General features: G+C 42.5%; 1 protein-coding gene across 4 annotated transcripts in view; it reads left to right on the top strand.

Moving 5' to 3' along the window:
* Positions 1-19,031, top strand: part of AK5 (adenylate kinase 5) — a 237,057-nt gene that overhangs the window by 106,767 nt on the left and 111,259 nt on the right. For all 4 annotated transcript variants that reach the window (XM_033864681.2, XM_073788205.1, XM_033864687.2 and 1 more), the window contains 2 exons: positions 9,618-9,708; positions 17,322-17,398. In XM_033864681.2, the coding sequence (XP_033720572.1) occupies positions 9,618-9,708; positions 17,322-17,398 (168 nt within the window). The remainder of the gene's footprint in view (positions 1-9,617; positions 9,709-17,321; positions 17,399-19,031) is intronic.

Below are 19,031 nucleotides of genomic sequence, written 5' to 3'. Positions count from 1 at the left end.
AAGAATGAAGCATCTCAACTGGGGGAAAAAAAAGGAAAGGAAAAAATTGGTAAAAGAAAGAAGGAGGCTGATCTTCCCAAGGCCTAAATTAGTCCCTAGTCACACATCTGGCGCTTTGGCAGCAGGTGGTTTTTTCAGGCTTCCAGGGTACCACTTAGGGCTCTACAGAGGAGACACTTGAGCACTAGAGAGAATGGAGCCTGTAATTATGAAAGGTACCAAATGTCACAGGAGGCTGAAATTTGACTTCTGAGGCTCTTAACTAGTTTGAGTTTGCACGATTTCTTGGCAGAGGTTTAAATCTTTATGCCACCACCTTGTAGTTTTATAAAGTCTCAAATTGCTGGAATGCTGGGACGAGAGGGAAAAAAGAGAAAATAGGAAGGGAAAGGGTATTTTAATTAATTGAATTTTCTGGTTAACTGAGTCTGACAAGTATTTGTTGTCTAACTGCTGGGCTCAGCACCCTGCTAGGTGAAGTAGAGAAAATATAGGAACCACGTGATGTGATTCTTGTCTACAGTGAGTATATCTTGCCTATTTTCCTCCATTTTCTTCCTGTAACCTTTCTTTATCAAATCTTTTCAAAGTATTTTAATCCTTGTCTGCGCCTTAATAATTACAGAAAAGCTTACATGATTTAATCCTCTTTTCATGTATTTTCAGTACCCAGCGCATACCTAGGATAAAGTAGTTGCTTGATAAATCTTTACTGAGTTGAATTGCATCTTGTCGATCCATCCTGACCCTAAGACATATTCTAAAACTTTTCTTACCTGACAAAATCCACTGTATCAACCTATTTGCTGGGCTGCAGATCTATTTCTTTAATTAACTTCCGAGTGAGAAACAACGCATCATTTAGTAGTATCATCTTAAAAATATATTAAATCCGTTCACGTGTACTAAAATAGGGTTTTATTTTCAGCTACACCTCCATTAGACTAATTACAGTTTCGATCTCTGGTTGGGGAACTAAGATTCTGCAAGCCACGCGGTACGGCCAAAAACAAAATGAGTTCCCTGGCCTAGTGGTTAGGTTTCTGTGGTTTCACTGACAAGAGCCCGGGTTCAATCCCCGGTCAGGGAACTGAGGCCACAAGCCTCAAGGCAAGGCCAAAAAGAATAAAAAGGATATCTATGCCCTTTATATATATGCTTTCTGTGGCAACTTAATTTTACTTCACTTTTTTTTCCAGCTTGAGATATAATTGACACATTACATTGTATAAGTTTCAGATATACAATGAGATGATTTGATACACATATATGTTGTGAAATGATTCCCATGATAAGGTTGTTAACACACCCATCACCTCACATGATTACAGTGTGTGTGTGTGTGTGTATGTTTATGTATGTGTGTGTGTGGTGAGAACATTTAAGATCTACTCTCTTAGCAACTTTCTAGTATATGATACAGTATTGTTAACTATAGTCACCATGTTGAATATTGGATCCACAGAATTTATTCATCTTATAATGGAAATGTGTACCCTTTGACTGACATCTCCCCATTTCCTCCACCCCTTAGGCCCTGGCAACCACCATTCTACTCTCTTGTTTCTGGAGTTTGGCGTTTTTTTAAGATGCCACATGGAGCAACTTAACCTGAAAATTGTCCTCTCCTAGTGCCAACAGATCCATGAGCAGAATATTGAGCACTTGATATCGGTTCATTATCTGGACATTGCTCAGTTTGAGGCTGTCTGCGCTAGGGCTCTACTTTAGCCTGCAAAGTATTAAAAATCAACTACTGTAGCCACATACCATTCAGCTCAAAAATTGTTCCAGACCCAGTTTCCACCACCAACTTGGATTCTTTACGCTTTGACTCTTCCCAGCGACCGTCTGCAAGTCCTGAGACCTAGTCTCTCCCCTCTTATTGCAGGCGGTCTGGCTTTGGATCCACCATCCCCTAATGAGACAACCCAGAGTAAGGAGCTCTGGGAAAGGAGTCTGGAATGTTGCCGCCCAGTCAGGGGCAGGGCTGAAGCCCTGGCTGGGATGTAAGGAGGAGCAGCTGAGCCAAGGCTGTGCCTCAGGTGCTGGGGGGATACGGAACCCCTGGGGCAAAACCAGAGCAGCTTCCACAGGAAGTGCTAGACTGAAAATGGACCCAGACCAGAAATCTACTCTCCAACCCCAGAGAGGCTCTTAGAAGGAGGGCAGGCCTACTCTTTCTTTGATTACTGAGGAAGGATTGAGTGGTAATGAGAGGAGAAAAACAGAATCCATGCTAGATGACTTCAGTCCTCTTAACAAACTAAAGGACAGGGTTGTTTAAGTTGTAGAAGTCTACTGGGGAAGGTACAACTAGAGTCAACAGTAGACAAACAGGATGGAGGAGCAGTAGCCAGCTTCCCTGTGAAATTGATAACTTTAAGCTAAATACCGCGCGAGAGAGCTCTGTTTGGAGTTGGGACATCTTCTGCCTCTTGCGGTCAGCTTTGCCTGTCCTTGCTTCTTCTGATGCTCCTGGCCAGCCTGCAGAGAGGTTCTTCTGCCAACAGACACATCCATCTGGCAGGGTACACATATTATACAGAGAAATAAAATCACCTACTATCTCAAAATGGAAAACAAGATCAAGAATATTTGAGTATATTGCATCTGGACCTGGCTTTGCTTGGCTTCAGTCTGTCCTGAGAGTTCTCCTTTAGGGCTTTAATTCTGGTTTGTTCTGCAAGAGCCCAGCTAAGATCTGTGGCTGCCCCATGGAGCTGAGACCTGATCCTAACAGCCTTGGCCGTTCGATGTAGACAGATCTGGATTCAGATCCTGGTTCCACCACCTACATGATTTGGCTTTCCCAGACAGAATGTTGTCCCTACCCACCCCACCCCCAACCAAATCTACTTCGATGCTTCTCTTCAAATTTTGTGTTTAATTATGAAGCTTTAGAAAGACAGTTCTGCAGAATAATATAAACTGTGATTACTCCATCGCTCATAACTACAGATTTCACTCCCGGGACCACAAGTTTTTTAATGATCACTATTTTAGTACAAACTCCAATTTTTGTTGGAGGAAAACAAAGTACTGTAAAGAGGACACCAACCAATCAGTTCTTTAGAAGGAAGTCTCAAGACATATAAAAGAAAAGATTTGAAGGGCCAGTGTTTTGCATGTTGAAGGGTCTCCAGTAGCAAATGATGAAAACCATCTGGTAGAGAGCATACTTAATTGAAATCCCTTGCAGGAAACCAGGGAGAAGTAAAATGTTGAAGAAGCTGGTATGATGCTCAGAGAAGGATACTTATGGGATATATAAAACTGAGACAATACTAATAACAGAGCCAATTTATTTCCTTTTCAAATGTTGAAGCAGAGAAAATACAGGAGACAGAGCTAAGTTTAATGAAAGTGGAATCTAGAAAGACTGAACTGTTATCCTCCCTTTCGAGTCCTTTTAGGATATTTTATACACCTAACATTCCCAGCTAGCAGAGCTAAGAATACAGAATGCCTTGTCTCTGTGGAGAAGATCTGGGCAGCCTCTTGCAGTCTGAAAATCAGAGCCAAAAGAAAACAAACAAGGGCTCATTTCTGCCATTAAAATTGCAAACTGTTGTGCTTCCCTGGTGGCGCAGTGGTTGAGAGTCCGCCTGCAAATGCAGGGGACGTGGGTTCGTGCCCCAGTCCGGGAGGATCCCACATGCCGCGGAGAGGCTGGGCCCGTGGGCCATGGCAGCTGGGCCTGTGCGTCCAGAGCCTGTGCTCCGCAACGGGAGAGGCCACAGCAGTGAGAGGCCCCCATAACTGCAAAAAAAAAAAAAGAAAAAATTGCAAACCGTCATTGTTGCTTTCTCCTCAGATGGTGCCTAATTCTGCTCAATCTACTATAATTTCCTTTCCTAATCTAGATATATTTTGTATGATTTTGAAAGCTGTTACAACATTTGTTATTCAACTTAAAACATGTTGTGAGTGAACTGGGGAATTTGGTAAGCATCTCATTTTGAAATTTCCAATTGACCTCCCCAGCCCTCTTACATTAAATGACATAAAACAATCATGCAGACCGTGTCCTCTGCGAGTTCTTTCCCTCAGAATAAGAAAAGAGGTTTGTTAAGATTGCTAGATGTTAAATAACAATCACCAAAAAGATAAAGGGCCCACCTAATCACAGAATTTCAGAGCTGGGAACAACCTCGGGCATCATCTGGCCTAGTGGCATACAGTTACATCTGCCCCCAAAGCTTGTTTCTGACCCACGAGATCTATAGAAACTGTTATTTCTAGAACCTTCATCACCCTATACCTACGCTACCCCTGCAGTATTATCACTTCTACTATCCTCTGTATTTTGAAATTTACAGCACGGGTTCTTGCAGGTCAAAATCAGAGAGAGAGAGAGAGAGAGAGAGAAAGAGAGAGAAGGAAGGAAGGAAGGAAGGGAGGGAGGGAGGGAGGGAGAAAGGAAAGAAAGGAGATCATTGCTACTTGAGTTTCAAAACACTATTTAGAAACCCAAAAACTGAGAATGCTTTGGTGTAGATGAGGGTCTCTCAATTTCAGCACTATTGATATTTTAGACTGGATAATTCTCCGTCGTGAGAGGGCTATCCTGTGTACTGTAAGGTAGTTAGCAGCGTCCCTAGACAATAGCCTCCCCACTTCCAGTTGTGACAACCAAAAATATCTACCAGGATTGCCAAATATTGGGGCAGGGGTGGGAGGGGTGGACACAATTATTCCTGGTTGAGAACCACGGATGTGTATGGTTTGTGCAAAAACAGATAGTAAGTAAAAAGTCTGATGATCGAAAAGCCACTTCTCCACTCACCATACACACAACCTCTCCAACACTGAATGTTACCAATTTGTAAAGGTCTTTGTCCGTTAAGTGGCAGTTGTCCTGATAGTACCCAATCAGAATGCTCTCCAAGGTCCGGATGCCACATAATTTGCCAAACGACTAGAGACAAGAGTCCCATGCTAGTCCTGGAGCTGTCAAAGTGGGATGTTACAGAAAATAAGAAAGACGAGGTTAAATTCTGTGGTCCTGATGCAAGAGTCAGTGAACTTCAACAACATCTCTATAATCCCAGAGTTGAGTTGGCTGTGTGGGTGTCATCTTCCTTCCTTGGGGCTCCTTGTTCGTAGTCCAATCACTTAAGAGTGGTCAGTTGAAGAATCTACCTAGGACATAGTAGATACTCAGCAAATATTTGTTGAATACTTTCATGAATGATGTTTTACTCTTTGCATTTTGCCTTTTGGATTGGACAATTAAGTACTTTAGTCTGCCAGAGCTAAACATATCCTTGTTCAAATCAGTTGGAGGATAGAATATCTCTTAGAAAATCTCAAAGTCAGTTGTATTCCTTATTACACAATCCCCAAGCTTAAAAAAAAATAAGTGTATGCATGTGTGTGTGTGTGTGTGTGTGTGTAGCATACACATGCCTTGTTCAAAGTACAGAAGCAATCAAAGGTCTATAGAACATACTCCCTCAGCCTTAAGGAGGAAAAAGAAGGACTGCAGTTATGCCAGGCTCTGTATTGGGGTATTGAATACACCATCTCTTTAGTCCTCACAATAATCACATTGTATGGGGCTTCCCTGGTGGCGCAGTGGTTGAGAGTCCGCCTGCCGATGCAGGGGACACAGGTTCGTGCCCCAGTCCGGGAAGATCCCACAAGCCGCGGAGTGGCGGGGCCTGTGAGCCATGGCTTGCGTGTCCGGAGCCTGTGCTCCACAACGGGAGAGGCCACAGCAGTGAGAGGCCCGCGTACCGCAAAATAATAATAATAATAATAATCGCATTGTATATATGCTAAGAACAGGGAAATAAGTTGTTCAAGATCAGACTGCTGCTACAGGGAAAGCAGAAATTCAAATCAAGCTCTGTTTGAGTTTTAAGCTGCCTAAACCAGTTTACAAGCTTCCCCTGACTCACTTGGCCCATGTGCCCTGGGCCTCGGTCACTTGTTGAATGGAGAGCTGTCCACCGATGCCCTGCCTTCCGGCGTGGCTGACGGACCCAGCCAGCCTCTTAAGGATGAAGGCTGGGCTTCATCGTCCCCAGCCTGGTGGGAGCCTGTGCAGAGATGGCTCCCAGGCTCAACCAGACCATACCTGCAGGGGGTTGGGCACCTTCCAGCACTTCTAGATCCAGATTTTTTGCCACTCCCTGGGGCATGGGATCTGGCTTCCCAGGGGCTGCCCCGGGGTGTAGGAAACACAACCAAGAGGTGGGGGGACTTAACTCTTCATAAGGAAAACTTGGACCAGTAGAAGCAGGAAACTGAAAAGACAGCATATAAATGCCTCTCCCTACCTCCCTCCTCAGACTGTTCTGAGATGTACTGGTTCCGTTTAGCCTTTCTGGAGACCAGCTGTGACTTTGTGAAGCTGGGGACAAGATCAGTAACATGCCACCTTACATTTGCTTTGCTTCCTTCTCTGTCTCACTTCCCTTTTTCTTTCAAACTTACTGCCCTGGGATTACATGCATATGCGCTCCCCCAATAAAGTGTTAACCTATAAGTTTTGCCTTAGGTTCTGTTTTCTGGGGAACTACGGCTAAAACATAAGCTTATGCTTTTTTATTTATAAAATTATATGCTGCCACCCATCTTTCAAAAGCCCAAGAAAAAAATAAAAACAAACACCCTCTTAGTAGAACTTACCCGTTACTGATGATAGCTGACAGACATTTTGAAAGAAAAAAACCAGCCATGGTCTATGGGTGTGGGAAGCAGTGCATTAAGGTGGCACTAATCTTGCCTTGGTGGTCCCCTCGTATCTGCTCTAACCACCATCTGCTTTTCTCGCCCTTGCGTTTAGACAGAAGGGCTGTTAACACTCATTTGAGCAGCAGGGCTATATTTGTCTGACTATGATGATCACATGTAGCCTGATAGGATGGAAAGTGTCAGTCATCCTAAGTGCAAGTCCTACTTCTCCTGCTTGTCAGCTGTTTGACTTGAGAAAGTCATAATATCTGAGTAGGTATTTCCTCACCTGTAAAATAGAAACAAAACAATCTGCCTCACCTTTCCCGTGGGCTGATGTGACATAGTGAAAATACTTTAAAGCACCATATGATGAGCTTTAACTGTGTAAGGGGAGATTAGGTAATAACTTTCTAATTTGGGCTTCTAAATTCCTCTCACTAAAAATAATGAAGCACTTCAGTAGGAAAATATAAAGGAATAAATCACTTAAATCTTTTCAAATATCTTCAAGATAATAGTTAAGGCTAAAAACCAAGATGGGGGCTTCCCTGGTGACACAGTGGTTGAGAGTCCGCCCTGCCGATGCAGGAGACGCGAGTTCATGCCCCGGTCTGGGAGGATCCCACATGCCGTGGAGTGGCTGGGCCCGTGAGCCATGGCCGCTGAGCCTGCGCGTCTAGAGCCTGTGCTCCACAACGGGAGAGGCCACAACAGTAAGAGGCCTGCGTACCGAAAAAAAAAAAAAACAAACCCAAGATGAAATAAAAGAGACTGTATTTTCCCTCCCATGAAACAAACAAAAATAAATAAACAGAAAATATATATTTAAAAAAAACAATTTTAAGACACTGGACATCAGACAATGAGGTGATTCCCTGAGAGAAAGGAAACAAATATGATGGGCCCTGTGATTGTCCCCAGCTTATTACTGGAGACTTTCCAGCTACAGTGCAGGGAGAAGGAAGCCTTGTGGAGATGGGTAGACTCCAAGAGTTGAGGAAATGGAGCTGAGAGTGCAAGAGACCCAAGGTGGCTGGACTGCAGAGGACAGAATACCAGAGATGCACAGAGAGAGAACTCCGGAGACCTGCAGAGGGTTCCCCTCCAGCATCCAGCAGAGTACTAATCAGGGCATGCATATGAGCAAACTGCCCAAGGCTGAGGGAAAAACCACCCAAAAGGATCAGCAGAAACAGTAGCTGGGGCTCACACCAGCCTGAGAAGAGTGCCTGTTTCCACAGCCAGACTGGAAAATCCCTTAATTCACAAGGAAACGTGTAGAGTACTTCAAAGTGTCTTGCCGCAACAGGGCGGAATAATTAACCCTAAACTAAACACTGCTCTGGTCCAGTCCAACAAATCTTAAACACAAGATCTGAAAGGATCAAGTTGTTTCCAAGTAACTAAACTGCATTCCAGAATGAAGCTCAAGAATATAGAAATACAAAAACACCTATCATCCAACATGGTCAAATTGTCAATGCCCGGCATCCAGTAAAAAACTACCAGGCATGCAAAGAAACAGGAAAATATGCCCCATAATAATGGGGGAAATCAGTGAAAACCAACTCAGTTGTAGGAATCAGTAGAGAAGGATATTAGAAGTTATAATTGTAGTTCATGTGTTTAAAACCTTAAATAGAGACATAGATATTTTTAAAGACTCAAATCAAACATCTATGGATAAAAACTACAATGTCCAAGATGAAACATACCCAGGATGGAATTAATAGTATATCCATACAATGGAATACTACTCAGCAATGAAAAGGAATAAACTTGATAAATCTCAAAATAATTGTGGAGAGTGAAAGAATCCAGACAAAAATATTTCATGTTGTACAATTCCTTTTACATGAAATTCTAGAAGATGCAAAGTAATCTCTAGTCACAGAAAACATATCAATGATTACCTGATGGGGGGGTGGGGCAGGAGGAAGGGATTCCCAAGGGGCACCAGGGAACTTTGGGGGGAGGTGATGGAGATGTTCACTATTTTGATTTTTATGATGGTTTCACAGGTGTATACAGATGTCAAAGCTTACCGTTTTGTACACTTTAAATATATGCAGTTTATTGTATATCAGTTATAACTCAGTAAGCCTATTTTAAAAAAACAAAGAGACAAAAGTGTATTTCTAAAAAGCACTGAGGGACTTCCCTGGTGGTCCAGTGGCTAAGACTCCACACACCCAGTGCAGGGGGCCCCGGTTCAATCCCTGGTCAAGGAACTAGATCTCACATGCTGCAACTAAAGACCCCGCACGCAGCAATGAAGATCCCACGTGCTGCAACTAAGACCCAGCACAGCCAAATAAATAAATATTTAAAAACCACTGAACAACTTGGGAAATAGGGGATTTATAAATGTAACCACATTTTTAATATTTAAAATTTTGTAAATTTTAGAGAATGGTAAAATATTTGAATCCATAATTTTTGTTACATCTAAACCGATAGTGTCTGTAGACTATACCTATAGGATAGCATCTATAGTATTTGTATAGTAGCTAAAATTTGGTTTGAGGGGTCTCTTTTTTCTTTTGTTAACAATAAATTAGAAAATCTATCCCCATGTTGTTTAGAAATATTTTTTCATGAAGGAGGCGGCGGCAGGGAAGATTTCAAAACAAAACTAAGGAGCCAGAAAAGCACAAGTTATGGGTTTTTCCAAAGCTTGTTTTAGAAATTAAGAAAATTCTACACAATTTTCTTAACCGTTAGTGACTGTACACTTACTCCCTAACACCCCTCTCTGTTTGATATGAGGTCCGGGCTTGAAAAACCCTCTAAATATCTGATTAAAGACTCAGTTCCTGTTGTCCTGCTTCATTAGAGATACAGTTGTGTGATGCATGTTCATTATATTTTGGAATGAATTAATTTATGTATCCTCACGTTCCCAACGTGTCTGTCCTGATTTCTCCCAGTTTGATGCCGACCGAGACGAGGATGAGGTGTTCTATGACATCAGCATGGCAGTTGACAGCAAGTTATTTCCAAACAAAGAGGCTGCAGCAGGTAAGTCACTGTGTCCTTTGGGCTACAGTATACCCTGATCCCCTGCCAAGCGTCTAGGGCTTTGTAGTAAGGTTGGAGCTCAACAAACTGCCGTAAGGTCGTAAGCATGATGTTGTCCTCAGGTCTTTACAACTTCTGGCGTAAAAATAAAGGCACTGGGCTTCCCTGGTGGCGCAGTGGTTGGGAGTCCGCCTGCCTGATGCAGGGGACGCAGGTTCGTGCCCCGGTCCGGGAGGATCCCACATGCCAAGGAGCGGCTGGGCCCGTGGGCCATGGCCGCTGGGCCTGCGTGTCCAGAGCCTGTGCTCCGCGACGGGAGGGGCCACAACAGTGAGAGGCCCGCATACCGCAAAAAAATAAAAAATAAAATAAAGGCACAAAACGACATAGAAAAGAGCCATACATCTGGCTCTTAACAGTTACTGCCTTTCTTTCAGTCATTGAAAGTGCAAATTAGCAGGCAGTCACAATGTAGCAAAGGACCTCTGTTACTATAATTTTATAATGATCTAACCCACAATTTGTGCAACAATAAAAGTTACAGTTTCTCCAGAACTCCCTAACTCATACCTGTCTCTCCTGTGCCACCTGGGAAATGCCTCCTCTTTGGTGTGATAGCTGCTCCCATCCCGACCCACAGCCCCTGTTGTGGCTCTGCCCCTTGTCTTCCTATGTCTAGAAGTTTGACGTTGGACAATCGTGCAGGGTAATCATACCCCTTTAAGTAGGCGGTACTCACATTTCTGTCCTTGACCCTTCTCTCACTCTCTTTTACTCTTTCTCTGGGTCAGCTCCTTGTCCGTCCTGGTTTCAACCATCAATTCTACGTGGATGACTCTCAAATCTTTCTCAGTCCTCACCTTTCTTCTCAGTTATGGCCTCAGTGAATAAAGACCAAAAGTTCCGGACTGTAAAGGAAAAGGCTAAACACCTAAAAGTTTGAAGCCGTATTTGAAGCTCACTGCAAGTAGGTTCGAAGAAAGACAGAGTTTTTTTAAAAGGCAGTAGTCTTTCTGGACAGACCCGCAGAGCACAGACAGCTGACGTAAACTCGCCTGCCTCATTTTCCAGTGATATTTACAGAAAGATGGCCTATTGCAGGGCAAGAGGGAGTGTTGTTGAGAAGCATGTAAGATCATGTAAACAGAAGTACCACTGCTCTGAAAACTGCTGACACCTGTGCTTTTATTTTAATGTTTCATTTAGAGCATTCATTTAGACCTCTAATAACAAATATCTATCGGCTAGATACCCTCAGTTTCCAAACAGTGGAACAGAGGAGAAGATTTAAGCGGCCCCTTCTTTAGAACTCCCAGCACTTTATGGCTCTCAAGTAGCGTTGCTCCAAAGTAGCCTCGTCCTATAGTGATGTAGCTGGGCTGGCTTGTGTGCAATTCAGTGAACTGTGTCTTTGTCCTCTTCATGTCCCCTTGGTAGAGTGCACAGTGCCTGGCCCATAGCAGAGGCTTCCAGGAGACCACTCCTTCCTCTCTACAACTCCGAGCTTATGAACAGAGGGGTCTGTGCTCACAGCCTCAACTCCCCCTAGATCCCTTCCACTTCCAAGACCCCTGAAAACTGGGTTCTGCTCCAGCCTTAAAGTAAACTTGTTCTATCTGTAACAGCCCTGGTGAGCCTGCACCAGCAGGTGAAATCTCCCAGCTTGTAAATGTTGGTCAATTAAACTCAGTCAATTAAACAAGTCATGTCCGTGGCCTCTGCTCTGTGACACGGCAGCCCCCAGGTTTTCTCCCATGGCTCTTCCCTTCTCCTGAATCCTCTCTCTGCAGTATCTCAGCTGCCCCACTGCTCCCATATCACCTCCACGTGAATAGCTTTCAATTCCTTTAAATTTTTTACATAAAAATCGTATATGTTTAAGATATACTACACGATGATTTGATTTGTGAAATGATTACTACAGTCCAACTAATTAACATACTTCATCTTCATATAGTTACCATTCTTCTGTGTTTGATGAATGAGCATCTGAAACATATTCTCTTAGCAATTTTCCAGTATTCAATACATATTATGAACTGTCGTCACCTTGCTGTGCATTGGATTTCTAGGCATATTCTTCCTACGTAACTGCAACTTTGTACCCTTTGGTCAAAATCTCCCCACTTCCCCCACCTGCGTGTCTGTGGCAACCACCATTCTACTCTCTGCCTCTATGTATTTGACTTTTTTAGGTTCCACATGCAAGGGAGATCACGCAGTTTTTCTCTTTTAAGAGAGCCAGGCAAAAGTGTCCCTGCCCTCACACCTCACACCGATCATGGATCGTCGTTCCTCAGAGACACCTTGGGAGTCCGGGCCTCCTTCACTATCCCTAGCGAACTCATCGAAGCCTTTGTCATTCCTGGCCCGGCCTGTCCATCTGTTAGGAATCCTGTTGCTGCCATGGGGATCCTCCCAGAATGCAGCCCCCTGACAAAAACCAAAACAAAGCAAAACCTTCCATGACTTTCCTGCAGGCTGAGCACCAGGGTTCTTACCGTGACAAAAATATCCTTGGCTTTCCTGCAGTGGTCATGTCCCCGTCAGAGCGTCACCTCTCCCCTCCCTCACACCAGCTTCCTCCAGCACCTGAATGCCTCAGGTACCTTCCCGCCTCTGGCCATTTGCACAAAGTACTTGGAACCACCTATCTCCATTTGCATCCCTCTACTCTCTCACTCCTTCATCCGGTCCTTCATCTGGCCGGGTCCTGCTTTGTATCTCAGTTTAAATGTGATTTCCTCAAGGAAACGTTCTCAGACCCCATCCCAGACTACATCCCTGTGTGGCGCTCTGCCCTTTACCTTCAGGGCATTCATCGCAACTGTGATTATATAATTAGATATAGGATTGTTTGTTTAAAATCTATTTCCTTTACAAGAGTGCAGGACTTCATGAGGACAGAGTATACGTGAGCGTTGGTTTAAAACCCGGTATGAATCTCATGTGAGATGCCACATTAGCCCTTTCTCTTCTAGCTGGCCACCTCAGCTGGGCTACTCACCTGGGTCCATCAACTCACAGCCACACCAAATTTCCTTTGGCTCCAGAGCAGAGTGTGCATTTCCTTGCCTCCAGGCCAGAGAATGCCAGTCCATGAATCTCTGCACCCTGTCTGTGGTGTTTCCTCCTCCATGGAGCCCTCCAGTAATACTTCTAGCAGAGTCATCTGCCTACATCACTCAGTGTCTCTGGGCTTCAGTGTCCCCATCTATAAGGAAAGAATATTAGCGCTACCTCATAGGACAGTTGTGAAGAGTAAACGGCTTATGTGTATAAAGCATGCGGCTGTCCCGTTAAAAAGGTTAAGTATAGGTTAGTATCTTTGCTGAGGATTTGAGGGGTCGCAGGGAGAGACCACATCTTATGCAGCACAGCCTGTCCTCATTTTCCTAGGTTGACTTCTACCCTCTTCTCCCTCTCTTCCTCCCTTCCCCCACCGCTGTCATGGAGTAACTAAAAAAAAAAAAATCCCCCCTTCTCTTCTCACCCAGAACAGTCCCCCAACACCCAGTTCCCTCGAGGAGCTTCCTTCTAGTCCCAAATACTGCCAGGATATTTTTTTCCAAAGAAATACAATGCCCTTCTTCAAAGGAATTCTAACACAAACTGCTACTAACACTTCCAAGCCTGTTGGAATTAGAGCTGGATTCTCCGTGCCTAATGCCTAAGGCGCTTAGGAGGGATTTAATGTTCAAAGAGCGAATGGAGCGAATGATTAAGATTGAGATCCACACCACTGTAAAGCAATTATACTCCAATAAATACGCTAAAAAAAAAAAAAGATTGAGATCCACAAAAGTGAAACGTAACTGTCCTTTTATCCATTTTTCAGTCATTCAGCATATATGTATCGAATGCATAGAATTTCTAAGTTTTGTTCTTAGATTCAGAGAAGAAATACAACCCCACCTAAAGCTGCTGACGGTTTAGCAGAAGAGACAGGAGAAGGGAGAGAGCGCTTTCCTCAGACGGGGCAGGAGAAATGTGAGAGGAGCTTTATCTGCAGTCGCCCTTCACCGTGCAGGAAACCCCACCTTGCAGGAGTCTCCCTCTATCTGGTACTCCAAGTGGGAGGAGGGCCTTCCTCAAACTTCAGATCGAAGATCCACTAGGAGGAAACAAGTCTTTACCAGTGTCCCAGAAGGCAGTATGGTTAGCCTTCCTGTACCTCTGAAGCCAATTTGTCATTGTCCCACTTAAATTTAAGGAAACAACCTGAAAATATTTCCGAAGACCATTCAATGTCTAAAACTAGTGACACTAAGTGCCCCCTGTGGGGTTCTATTTCAGCTCATACCTTTCTCTGTTATCTATGGGAAGGATACTTTTAAATCTGAAAAGAAATCAAGAAATTCAAAATAGGGGGAAACGAAAGCCATACCATCACTTTTGCAAAAGGTCCTAATTTTGCTGTCTTTGAGTAACAAGATCATTGCAGTTGTTTTATGTGTTAAATTATCCAATGAAAGATGGCAAAAATGTGTACATATGGTTATATTTACCTCCCTATTTTGTATGTCAAGCCTTAGACTGTTATTAAACGTCCCATTTTCAGCAAACCAAGCAACCAATACTAAAAGAAAATGAAAGCTATTCAATCATCATCTGAGCTATGCCTTCTATGATCTATTAGAACTGTTGCCAAGAGCAACAGCACGTCAAGAAATTCCACCCCTTGATGATACAATAAAATTTCTGTTCAAAACGTTTTATTAGGAAAGCCAATCTCTTCTTCCTTATAAGCAGAAGTTGCTTTTTAAACAAAGACCTCTTCATTCTACCATCGCTGAAGATAGTTTTCTAATAATCTTTTTCCATTTTCAAATATTAATGTGTAATATCTCTGTTAACTGGGTTGTCTAAGAGTCCTTCACATTGTACTTTATTAAAACGACCAAAAGAACAGTTTCTAATTAAATAAGTAGGACACAGGAACTGAAACAGCTATATGTTTAATGAGCCTTTGTGTTCAGATCACGTTGCTCGCTGCACATGAATCACTCTAAATTCTAAGGGGAGGGTATCATGTGAGTATCTATCACCACTAGTCAATGGTGAATAATATCCGTATTGCGGAAGTAGCAAAAGCTAGTTAAAATTGGCATTGCCTTTAACGGTGCTGTCAATAGCAGCCACCTTGACTGTCACAGGCTGGAGTGACACCTCTTTATTCCACTTTCTATTCTCCCCTTTCCGCAGCCACCCAGTGACCCACTTCATCATCAGCCATTCACTGTTCCTATTTTCTCAGAATGTAGAAGAGATAGCACACTCCTCCAAGGTCCTCCCCTATAGAGCACTGTAATGAAAGATCGTGTTTATAAAGCCATTTGGATTTTGCCTGCTTACAACTTGGAGTCAGCAGGCTATGTTAGAAATGGGAGCAGTGACTTCTGTCTTTGATCTCAGTCACTTTCTGCATGACCTTGGCCAAGATATATAACTTCTCCACAGCTCATTTTCCTCTTTTCTAAAGTGACAGGGTAGGATTCTATGAAATATTAAATTCTAAAATGTCCATGATCTTAAAATGGGAAAATGTACGTTTTACTTCTGACATCTTTACTGTCTCCCAACACATAAGTGCAAAATGGTCTTCCAACTGGGTTCTGAGACATCAGGTAGTTTGGCCCTAAGGTACACCTTTTATTTATAAGGTACACCTTATAAATAAAAGTATTTATCTGAAAAAGATTTAAAACACAGAGACAGAAAAATTACAAGTATATAATCCTTCTACTTAAAAAATTATATATAAAATTAAAAATGTTTCCATATCACCCCTCTAGTCTCACTTTATTAATAGTCCTCCTAACTCCATTCTACAAGCACCTCATTAACACTGGTGTTGCCAAGGGCATCACCAAGAATTGTGCAGTACACATTTATGCAACTATACATGGTAGCTCTACAGTTAGTTACTTTTCCAAAATGGTTTGATGGGTCAAGCATCTCCATTTTGAAAGCCTTTACTGTACTTAAAAAAAATTTTTTTTTTAATTACAAACACAATAAACAATGGTGTTACTGCTTAGTACTTAGTCGATTTGATAATGGGTTAGTACTTAGTCAATTTGGTGAACAGCAGGGGTAATGATGAGAAGAGTAGAAATGACGAAAGACTGTTTAGGGACACACCTTGATTCTTTTTCTGGAAGAAAGTATGGAAGGAGCATCTCTGGGAGAGGTCCATATCTGAGAAGTGTGTGAGATGCTTGACATTTTTTTGAAGATTCATCTTCTTTAAACATTACTCATTGCGTATTCTGAACAAGAGTTATTTGGCAAGGGCAAGTTTACAATGAAGCATGGAGTGGTTGGTTTCTTCACAGGGTGCCTGGCTTTTTATGGACAGCACTGAATTCTGTCTTTCTGGCTAGTTAGGTAATATATATTTCCCAGCAAGAAAGAGTCGTTAGATGAGGACGATGAATCAATTGTGCTTCAGGAGTCCCATTAAGAAAATTACTGGTTTAAGTGTGAGCCTTGGGGATTAATGGGAAGGTAATTCAGTGTAACCTGTAGCACCTAGGGGGAAAAAACTCTATATTAATACATTAAGTTAACCTGATTTTTCTCACCTTCGAGGACTAAGGTGACCCAAAGGCTAGAGGAAAAACTTCTCAGGTTCTCATGGAGTGAGCAAACTCAGCCCTTCTTTTCCTGGAAACCCCTTGCTCTACTCTCACTCTGTACTTTGCTCCTGGTGTTCCTTCTTCCTCAGCCACCATGGCACACCCTTAAACCACTTCTCCTCCTGGACCACCCGTATTCACCCTCACAGTTTAGACTCACAAACTATTTCCTTGTGAAGAATCCCACCCCCATCATCTCCTCCACTACTAATCAGAATTAGTCTTTCTTTTTGGTTTCTGAACCTTGCTGTTGATAAATTCATCTCCTCCACAAGATCATTGTCTTCTTAAGGGCACAGACAGTGTCTAGGTATCTGTGTTACCAAACCGTACTTGGGTCTACTCCCCCACATGCAGTAAAACCAGTCTACTGACACCGGGTTGTGGTGAAGGAAAGTGCAGCATTTATTGCAGGGTGACCAACAAGGAGTTCAGAAGAGCTAGTGCTCAAAGAGCCCAAATTCTCTGTGGGTTTCAACAAAGTATTTTTAAAAGCCAGGTGAGGGAGAGGTGTCCCAGGGTATGTGATCAGCTCGTGCACAGCTCTCTGATTGGTTGATGGTGAGGTAACTGGGCGGTGTCACAGGGGTTAACATTCTCAATCCTTAGGCACTAGTAGATCTGGGAGCTAGGTGTTCATGATCGTCATGTAGTTAATTTCTTCCATTTGGTGGTGGTTTTAACCTCTGTAAAACAACGCAGGAAATGTGCATAAGATACCGTTATCTAGGTACTTCAGAGAGGAGCTAAAGCAGAGGATATGGAGGAGGGGGTCTGTCCTGGGAAGGCCCCATAGGGTCCTGCTCTGTTACATCTGCATTTTCCATCTGCAGGCCAAACAGTGCCTGGCAGATGGGAAGAGTCTGGAAATATTTGTAAATAAGACAATATGGAAACTTGGTGGGCATTTGTTTGCCTCAGAAATATATACGGATGGCCTCCATCAGGTAATCTTTGTTTTCCTAATCTTAGGTTCAAGTGACCTTGATCCTTCGATGCTGTTGGACACTGGAGAGATCACTGATACAGGATCTGATTATGAAGATCAGGTACTTAGAATCTAAAAATATTTCTCTATTTAAATGTTTCTAATTTTAGTCTTTATAAATGTTTCATGAAAATTAGAATTACAAATCATTCTGTGAAATGTTTACAGAGAACTAAAATAATCTATTCCATGATAAATCATACAGCTTTTATACATTAACTTTGTCCCTTTAACCCTCCCTTATCCACAGATTCAAAGTGGCAATTAATTGAGGAAAGATTTGTGGTCAAAAGTTACATGAGATAGAAGTGAAGTTACATGAGGTTCTCTTGGCCAAGAATTTGCCTGTGTCTCTAGCCCTTCCCTGTAATAAGCCCACGGTATTTACTAAGCATTGGTTACAGGTTCAGGGCTCTGCTTTTCTCTTTCTAACCTTTGAAAGAGACTGATGACCAAGGACAACACAGCCAAGATATTAATATATTTTCTATTTGAATAAAACCAAAGAAATTTATCTGGGTCATTTTTTTCTCAGAAGAAGAACTCTTCCTCCTGCTCTATTTGAATGATCCAAAATAGTTGGCAAATGATCCTAGTCTCTAATTAGGCCTTATTTTTTAAAAAGCATCATGTCTGAAATTTCCTTCCACCTCCCATCAGTGCTCCTCTGTGGTGGCTGAAAGCCAAGTGAGCATGTTCTTCTGGAATTGTTTTCCCCCCATTTTCAGCTAATATGTGTAACAAATAAAGGGGATAGATCTGACCAGTGTCCAAATGTAATGGCTGTCTCTCTGTTTCATATACATATTCAGAAGCTATTTTCACAAACATTATGTTTCTTCCCTTATATCACAAAGCAAGGAGAAGATATTGACAAGTATTTAAAATATTTTTTAGCATATATTAAGCACTTCATACATACTAAACATTGTGCTAAGTTCCTTAACTTGACTATTGTACTAATTCCTCACAACATCTCTAGGAAATAGGAATTATTATCTTTATTTTATAATTAAGAGAATTAAGACTCCAAGAATAATTTGCCCACAGTTACGCAAATAGTTTCACAGTGGGGAAGTGAACTCAGGGCACCTTCCTTAACACCTGCACTCTGCCACCCTCATCCTCACCTCCAAAGACAGGCCATTCAGTGGTGCCTTTCTGGAGCCTTTTCAGTTGCTAACTCTTAAGACCCCAGCAAGGGCAAATGCCAGACAACCACTGTGAAGGGTGAGCTCACCATCCAAAATGACAGACCGCACCAAGGAATGAACCGTAGCAAGAAATCCAGCTGATTAAACAAATGGAAGGGTTCACACTCCAAGGACTGGGGATAACAGAAAAGCCTGAAAGAAATCTTAATCTGGGAATATTTAAAATATCCAAGGAGATAAAGGGAAGATTAGAAACCATGAAACAAGTACAGGAAAGAATGGAAAGGAAGAAGCAGGAAGGAATAGGGAGGAAGAAATAGAAATTCTAGGCACAAAAAATATATTGTCATTGCAATAAAAATTCAATTAACGGTTGAAGAGTAGACTAGATACAGCTAAAAAGAGACAGTGATAGGGGTGGGGGGTGGGATGAATTGGGAGATTGGGATTGACATATATACACTAATATATATAAAAGAGATAACTAATAAGAACCTGCCACACAGTACAGGGAACTCCACTTCGCTGTACAGTAGAAAC

This window comes from Tursiops truncatus, chromosome 1 (assembly GCF_011762595.2).
Source record: "Tursiops truncatus isolate mTurTru1 chromosome 1, mTurTru1.mat.Y, whole genome shotgun sequence".
Classification (NCBI taxonomy): domain Eukaryota; kingdom Metazoa; phylum Chordata; class Mammalia; order Artiodactyla; family Delphinidae; genus Tursiops; species Tursiops truncatus.
This window is presented reverse-complemented; position numbering and strand designations above follow the sequence as displayed.